Raw genomic sequence first — 8,545 nt, forward strand, 5'->3', positions numbered from 1 at the left:
ATTACGGGTGGTTGTGAGCCACCATGTGGTTGCTGGGATTTGAACTCAGGACCTTCGGTAGAGCAGTCGGTGCTCTTACCTGCTGAGCCATTTCCGCCAGCCGGAGCATAACTTTAATCCCAGCACTTGGGAGGCAGAGGCAGGCGGATCTCTATGAGTTTGAGGCCAGCCTGGTCTACAGAGTGAGTTTCAAGACAGCCAGAGCTACACAGAGAAACCCTGTCTCAAAACAAAACAAAACAGAAAACAAAAAAGCTCCTTCTGGTAGGCAGCCAGAAACCAGGCACCAATATGACAGAAAGCAGTCCTACTTGGGCCATGATTGTGGATTGGTCATTCATTCATTCATTCATTCATGTGTTTGTTTGTTTACTTGTTTGCTTGCATATTTTGAGACAGGGTTTTTCTGTGTAGACCTGGCTGTTCTGGAATTCACTTTGTAGACCAAACTGGCCTTGAACTCACAGAGATCTTCCTGCTTCTCTGCCTTCCCAGTGCTGGGATTAAAAGTGTGTACCACTACATCCAGATTGGGAAAAAAAAAAAGTGTGTGTGTGTGTGTGTATTTTAATTCTAAAGTTAGGTGGTAATTTTTTATTTTCTTATAAAAGGTTTCATGTAGCCGGAGCTTGTTTCAAAGTCACTATTTAACTGAAGATAAATTAAAACTCCTTTCCCCCTGCTTCCAACTCGTGGTGCTGGGAAAGCTAGGCATGTGCCACAGCACCACACTCAAGCTTGGTGATTTTAACCAATTTGTCCATGAACACTAACAGCTGACAAAACTAAGCTCCAACCTGTGTTCCTACGTATTCACTAAAGGTTAGCCAACTCCAAGTCCCAGCCTGCTCAACCTGCTGCTGCCCTCTCCTGAGGGCAATGTACACTCAGGCACTAAAACTATGTGGCCTTAGTAATTTATCCTACTTCTGACTACATGCCAAATCCCACGGTTTCTTCAGACTCAACCTCACATTGTCTCTTACACAGAATCCTTCCTGATTCTATGAAAACGGAAGGAGACTCAGACGACCACACATAATACCAATTTATCCAAGTATTTTCAATACTAATTTTTTGAAGAATTCATCTGGCGTACATTCAAGCAAACAGTAAGTCCTGAGATCTTTTTAGTACTATCTTTCAGCCAGGCCTTGGCATCTAATAAACATGCCCAAGCTGGCCGATGTTGACATGAGGCTGTTGTCTAGAACTTGGGAGGAGGGGGTCCAAGGATCAGAAACTTATGATTGCTGGTCAGTGGTGGTGCATGCCTTTAATCCTAGCACTTGGGACGCAGAGGCAGGCAGATTTCTAAGTTTGAGGCCAGCCTGGTCTACAGAGTGAGTTCCAGGACAGCCAGGGCTACACAGAGAAACCCTGTCTCCAAAAACCAAAACCAAACAAACAAATAGAAACTCACGATCATCTTCCAATATATAACCAGTCTGGACTACAAGATCTCCTTTCAAAGAAATCCCAAATTGACCAATATAGGAATTGCTAACAACACTTTCCATTTCATTCTACAGGGCTAGTTGTCTGGTCCCAAGAAATCTCTTATCCCAAAGTCTGGCATTTAGACAAAAGCCAGCACCCCCACCCCCCAGGGACTTGGAAAAATAACTTCCACCTGCTAAAAATAAACATTCTCTTTATCTCTGGCAGAAGGGACCTCCCACTAATTTATATGCCTACGGTGTTCATTAGCACATCAAGGTCTATCTAGCTTTTAGGCTCCTTCAATCTCTAGTCAACAAGTTCTTGGTACACCCCAGTTTACAGATTATCTTCCTCCTAGGCACCTGTTCTCCTTAGAGCCCTGGAAATCCCCAAACCCTGTGTTTCTGCTTTCCTGAGAGGCAGCGAGGTGACTGTGGAATAAACTTTTCCTTTACCTACGAAACAGCTATTTTGGTTCCTTTATTGCACCCGTTTTTATCCACCCATGGTCATTTGAAGATGAGGGATTGTCTACCCCTGTGATCAGCTCCCTGCCCGACAAAAGTCCTTTTTTTTTTTACTTTAAGGCTGACTGACTCCCCAACTAGGCTAGCTGCTTCAGGGTGTTATGATTTAATCCTGTCACAATCTTTAGATACTGTAAACAAGGAAGTTGAGGTGCAAAGGTTACAGTGACTTGCACAGTCACCCACAGCTGGTTAGTGGCAGTGAGGATCCAGCCTCGTAAGACAACACTGAATAGCTTTCCCAGGATTACTTCCCCACAATGGTCCAGCAGAGCCTCTTGGGTACAGTGGCTGCTGCTCAGGACTGCCTCACCGATTTCCACAGACAGCTTACAGGAGACTGTCTGCCATTACAAACACGAGTTGGGGGCTCAAAGGTGGGCTCTAGCCCAGGTCCCCACTGAAGTCCTTAGTCCACTGCAGAGTTACTACTGGGCCTGCTAGGGTGGGGTTCTGGATTTTAATGGGAAGAAAAAAGGAAGGAGGAAGGAAGATTTAATCAACCTTTCCCCCTTAATCCTGTCTTTCATCAGAATTTCCTAATATGTTTCTAAATAAGACATAGCTCGGGCCAGGCAGTGGTGGTGAATGCCTTTAATCCCAGCACTTGGGAGGCAGAGGCAGGCGGATTTCTGAGTTCGAGGCCAGCCTGATTTACAGAGTGAGTTCCAGGACAGCCAGGGCTACACAGGGAAACCCTGTCTCGAAAAACAAACAAACAAACAAACAAACAAAAAGGCATAACTCATAGGAGTAGGTAAGTGTCAGCTATTCCCATCATGGGCATGGTTGAGCTACTCCAATCCCTAGAGTTTAATTTTTGGCACCCAGGACGCAGGTTTGGTTCCCAGAACCCACGTAGCTACTGACAACCACCTGCAACTCCAGTTCTAGAGGATCCAACAACACATGTATGCAGTACAAAGACATTCATACAGGCAAAACACCCAGACACATAAAATAACATAAAATAAATGCTACTGCAAGCTGAGGGCACACAGTGGCAGAACACTGGCAAACGTGTAAAGCTGTGAGTTCAATCCTCTATGAGTGCATCTCTAAGCCCTTTATTTTCAAAGTTTGGATGGATACATGGTACAGTGTACGTGGTGAGATACACGCTGATGATGTGTGTCCACCGTGCATTCCTCCCCTCCCTGACTGCTTGTTGCTAATCAGCATTAGCTTAGTTCTAAATTCTTAACTCATTTCTATTCCGAGCCTGAGTCATCTCATGCCCACAGCTCTCTTCAGACTCCACCCTGCTTTTGTATTTCTCCTCCTCTAACTGGCTAGAATGCCACTGCTAGGATGAACTTCCTCTCAACAAGCAGCTCTTATCCACACTGTCCTCCCGGCTCTGCCCCTCATGAATCCAGTTTAAAAACAGCATGGGTCACTCTGTCAGTGTTCTCCTCTCTGAATGCCAGTTTCTAAGGAGACCATCTTTTCATTTCTAAACTGTCCCAGTGTCTGTGGCTCTCTCTGCACCTCAGTCCTATGTACAGCCAGCCCTGAGGTGTCCCGCTCAGCTTGTCTTCTCTACGATGCCTCCCAGTACCTGGCACACTGCAAGTGGCTAGTCTTTTCTCTCTCACCTCTTCTTCCATTTCCTCCAGACAGTTCCATTCACTCCTTACATACATTTGGGGGAAGGGTCCCTACTTATCCACACAGTACCTTTACAAGTAAAAATGCTCTAGAATAGAACTCCTTTTCTGGGATTTCCTTACTGGTCAGCCTGTACTGTGCTGATCAGGAACACAGAACTATATCACAATTTGCAAAAGCTTCCAAAGGAACAGGGCCCCGGTTCTATGTCGTGATTGGCAGATATTTAGCCTCTTTCATTCAGGAAAAACACATCTGAGAGATGCCCAATTATCCACAAACATATAAAGCCCAGACCCCAAATCCTGCTGACTTACTAGCCAGAAAGGCAGCTACTGAAGTTCATGCTTCTCTGAGATTTTTCCAGTCTGCAGCAAGCCAGGAGGAGCCCTTTGGAGGCAGGCCCTGGGGCTATAAAGCTTGGCAGAAATCTCGACATTAACAAATACAAAAACAAAACTCCACGTCCTAATTTCTTCATCTGGAATAATAGGAAACAACAGTGCCTACCTCCTAAACTGGGTGTGAGGACTTAGCGGCTGCGCAGAGTCTTCAGAATGGTGCCAAGTGTTGGTTTGTTAGTGCTCCATTAACTCCCTTGTCAGTCCAGGAGCCAAACTCATAGAGGTCAGAATCCATCAACCTGAGCGTGACTAACTACATACAATCTGACTTACCTGAGCGTGACTAACTACATACAATCTGACTTTAGTTTACTGGGGTAAAACCAGACAAGCTATACCAACGCAGTCCTGGCTTCCCAGGCCACTGCCAAGGTTGCTCTAAGATGGTCAGTGCACACTACCAAGTAAGCACACTCAGATGCTTCGGGTCAGTCATTTCCTTCTCCCTGGTTATAGGTGAGAAAACAATTCAGAGCTACCCAGCAGAGACATGAGCAGCTTTCCAAAGGGACGCAGTTGAGAAACCTGGGCCCTCCTCTCTGTCCCATGACTGGGTGGTGGAAGGCCTTTTCTTACCTCCCAGAGCTTCATCTTCTGAGGAGTGAGCTGTACTTACAGAAAGTGGTCTTGGGGCAAATGGCATATCTGCCCTGCTGCCCTCTGATCTTTAACTGGCTCTAGAAAGTAATTACTCTCACTGTAGTTCCGTAGGAGCACTCAGGATACGGCCCTTCTCAGGGACTCCTACAGTTCTTTCAAGATAAGTGGTCCATACCTTAGGCTCACCAATCACCTCTAGCTGGAACTGACATTCCTGGGCAGAGGCTATTTCATCTCCAAATGACTGGGACCTCAGTATACACCACTTAAAGCATCCTTGAGCTCCCTCTGTCCTGAGGTCTTTTCCAGTGGGGGGGCGTTAAGACCAGCTCACTGTCAACGCTACTATGGACTTCAGTCATGTGGCTGGGTCCAGTCAGACACTACAGAACTAACTCTCAAGGCCCTTGGTAAAAGACCTTTCAAAAACCAAAGCAATGGGCGTAAAACTGTACCCTGGCCACGTATGTTATGGCATATCTGTGGGGTCAGTAACTCTTCTTTCAGGGAGGCCTGGCTAGGGACTGCACTTAGGATCTCCTATGTAATGTGCGAGCACTCTATCACTGAATTTCACACCGGCCCCATGAAAGTCATCCAATAGCAGGAGAGAGCTGGAATCTGCTCTAATCACAACAGAGTTACTCAGAAGCTGCTCTGAACAAATTACTTGACCTTTCTGTCCATTTCTCTGTTAGTAAAACGACTGTGAGGAAAGTCACACAGAACAATGTATGAAGGACACCATGGGCAGCACAATGGCCCCAGGACAGCTAAGCATTGTGGGTACATTTTTCTTGAGATTTCCATCATGTCCCACCTTTGGTAACAGATGGCAGAATGTCGGTGTATTTTGTGTCCCTCCTAGACTGTAAACTCCTTGGTGGCAGGGTCTGGAAGGGAGGCCATATAGCAGTGACCACCAGTGGAGATACGACCCTGAACTCAACCCTGAGTCCAAGGCTTGTTGGGTTGTTTGGAGGAAATTAAGGAACTCCACAAAGGCCTGTCTTCATCACAAATGGGAATAACACATGCGACACGGAGTCCCCTGTCTGACCACATCCGTGGAGACAGCGTACCTGAGTTTAGTCCAAAACAGATGGACTGAGGGTGATTATCGGCCATTCCTATGTTCCTTATTCCTGCCGACAGGATCTTAATTCCAAACCTGAAGGTCTGAAGGTTTCTGTCCCTGAGACATTGCACCACCCACACAAATTCTCAAATACCAAGAAGTGGGGATCGAGATGCCAAGCAGGGGAGCCCTACCTCTGGAAAATCTCCTGCAGCGTTTCCCGCGTGAAGGCGTTGCTGTCCTGGAAGACGTTGTTGAGGGCATGAAGAGCACAGAGCTCCCTGCGCTGCTTCTCATGGTAGATTTGTGGGGGTGCTGCCTGGGGAAGCTCCAAGGATTCAGATTTGGCCTTGTCTCCTTTCCATGGCATGCAACTCATGGTTTTTTTCGATTTAGATTCCAGGCAGAGCCGATAAACACTCCGCTCCTTTCCTCCTGAGGAAAGTCTAGGTTTCTCTGTCTTCAGATTCCTGAGATTCACCTATTCTCTGGTGTCCATGATTTATGCTTTGTCACTGGGAGGAAAGAATGGAATCAAATGGGACAAAAAAAAATCTACCTTTTCTGTCTTCTCGATAGAAAAAAAAATAACTTTTGGATTAGTTTATTTAGCCAACACTTTCAAAGTGCAGAATTAACAAAGGAAAAAAAAAACATATAAAACGCAGGATTCCTCCCTTTCGCTACCTTCCCCTCCCACCCCCTTTGGAAAAAAGGAAAACACCACGCTTTCCTGGCTATGTTTTCCTCTCTGCAGATGCCAACTAGGCCTCAATGCAGGAGGGCAGAGCCGAATGGGTCACACCGCTCCTTTTCTTCCATTTCGTCCGAATCACAACGCCACAGGCTCCGAAGACAGGGTTGGGAGGTGAAGAAAAGGCCCAATGCTAGCGAGGACCGGAGGGCGTGCGGTCGCGGGCCGCGCGGGGGACCCAGGGGTAGCGCTCCATGCCCGCCGGCGGACTGGCGGACTCGGCCCAGCGGAGGAGCCGCGGGAGGGGAACGGCGGCCGGGACGCCGCCACCGGGAGGTTCCGCCTGGCCCGCGAGGGTGCGGCCGGACGCCTGGCCTCGCCCGCTGCAACCTCGGCCCACCGGGCTGGCCGTCCCCGCCGCGACCTCCCGCTGTCACGTGAGGCGAGCCCGGGCTCCCTCCCGCTGCCCGCCCGGCGGGGACCGCTCGTCGCCTCTACGCCGCCACCAGGAGCTTGCGGGCCGCCACCTGGGCCACGCGCGGACGAGCAGGCGGCAGAGCGGGCGGGCGGGCGGGCACGCGCACCTGAGCCCGACGTCAGCGGCGTTCCCTCGGCGCGCGCCCTGGACACGCCCCCGCGCTGGCCCCGCCCGCCGACCTCGCGTCACCCCTGACGTCGCGTGACGTCACCAGCGCGGGCTGATGGCGGGGGGGTGTGCTGGGATTTCGCGGAGCCGTTGTGCGGAGCTGTGGCGCTCCGCGGTAGCGGGAGCGGTCGACTTGTCGCTTCTCCGCAGCTCGGCCCCCGCAGCGGGGACTCGACTCCCGCCTGGACGCCGCAGGGCTCTCCTCCGGGCGGCTGCCCTGGCCCACTCATGTTCACCAGATTTCCAAACACTTTACCGACGTGGTCGGGCATAATCTTGGGTTGGTGAACCCGACCGCCTTCAGTTTTCTTTGAGAGTTGAGGGCAGGACTCTCGCGGGAGTCGTTATTTCAAATGGAAACCTGAGTTCCATTTCAGATCCTTGGTGTCCTATTCCCATTCACTTCACACAAACCACTGCCCTTTGGCTCAGCAACCTTCTCTTGATGGCTGTCACAAGCCTTCCTTTCTGTGTTTTCCCTTCCGATCCTTCTTTTTAGACGTGTGTGTGTGTTCTCTAGTCCAGCTGACCTCAAACTCATTACATAACCAAGAATGTCCAGATTGTGCAGGGCAGAGGATCAAACTCTGGTAAATGCAAGACAAGCACTCTTAACCTACTAGAGCTCCGTATGTTGAGTTTAGCCGAGTACATTGTGTCCAAAGGCAGAGTATTTGCAGTTTCCTTTGGATTTAAATTAAATCATTGTTTCTAACTGCCTTCCTATCGGAATTTTGTTAGGGAAAACAACAGATTTGCGCTTTCAAAGTGATGGTTTCTCCAATCCTCATGATCACCCCAATCAACAGTATTGTGCAACACATCTGAGAGAACATCACGTGGTAGGGAGTCCTCTGCTTCTACCTAGACTACTTTTGAATTTTTTTTTAAGATTTATTTATTATTATAAATGAATACACTGTAGCGGTCTTCAGACCACCAGAAGAGGGCGTCAGATCTCATTACGGGTGGCTGTGTGCCACCATGTGGTTGCTGGGATTTGAACTCGCGACCTTCGGAAGAGTAATCGGTGCTCTTACCCGCTGAGCCATCTCACCAGCCCTGTTTTTGAATTTCTTAATTTTTGTGTGTGTGTGTAATGTGTAAACTACCAACTACACAGTTACAGTGTATTTACATAGGATTTATCTCCTAGGGACTTGCTGTTCAACCAGGATTATTGTAAACACTTTACATATATTAATTAACTGGTGAGTAATTAATTACTGCCAAGTAAATTAGACGTTTTTCTTTTTCAGGAAGAAAACTGCAGCCCAAAGAAGTTGATCACTTTGTTTGAAATCATTATGTCTGTAGTGAATTAAGCTTGGGCCAAACTGTTTTCAGAAAGAGAATGTAAAGATGAATAGGGAATTACTTCTCAACTGTTACTTTTTATATTTATTTTACAAACCAATTGGAAAAGCAAGTACTCAGAATGTATATCCTTTCTAGGCAAATTCTGAAACTGAGCTCTTTCTGGTCATACAATGCTAAATAGCAATCAAAGCAATAGAGTTAATATAACTGGTAACTCTGATC

At 48.0% G+C, this 8,545-nt stretch overlaps 1 protein-coding gene and 1 long non-coding RNA gene across 2 annotated transcripts in view; one reads left to right on the plus strand and one right to left on the minus strand.

The window, feature by feature from the left end:
• Josd1 (Josephin domain containing 1) overlaps positions 1-6,987 on the minus strand; it is a 14,497-nt gene extending 7,510 nt beyond the window's left edge. The window contains exon 1 of the mRNA XM_031349518.1: positions 5,858-6,987. Within this exon, the coding sequence (XP_031205378.1) occupies positions 5,858-6,042 (185 nt within the window). The 5' untranslated portion in view covers positions 6,043-6,987. The remainder of the gene's footprint in view (positions 1-5,857) is intronic.
• Positions 6,988-7,061: 74 nt separating this feature from the next.
• Positions 7,062-8,458, plus strand: LOC116075986. Its single transcript, XR_004112771.1, has 3 exons — positions 7,062-7,593; positions 7,745-7,845; positions 8,263-8,458. It is a non-coding gene; the product is annotated as an uncharacterized LOC116075986 (long non-coding RNA).
• Positions 8,459-8,545: the final 87 nt, after the last annotated feature.

The sequence above is a fragment of the Mastomys coucha genome, unplaced genomic scaffold (genome assembly GCF_008632895.1).
Source record: "Mastomys coucha isolate ucsf_1 unplaced genomic scaffold, UCSF_Mcou_1 pScaffold11, whole genome shotgun sequence".
NCBI lineage: Eukaryota > Metazoa > Chordata > Mammalia > Rodentia > Muridae > Mastomys > Mastomys coucha.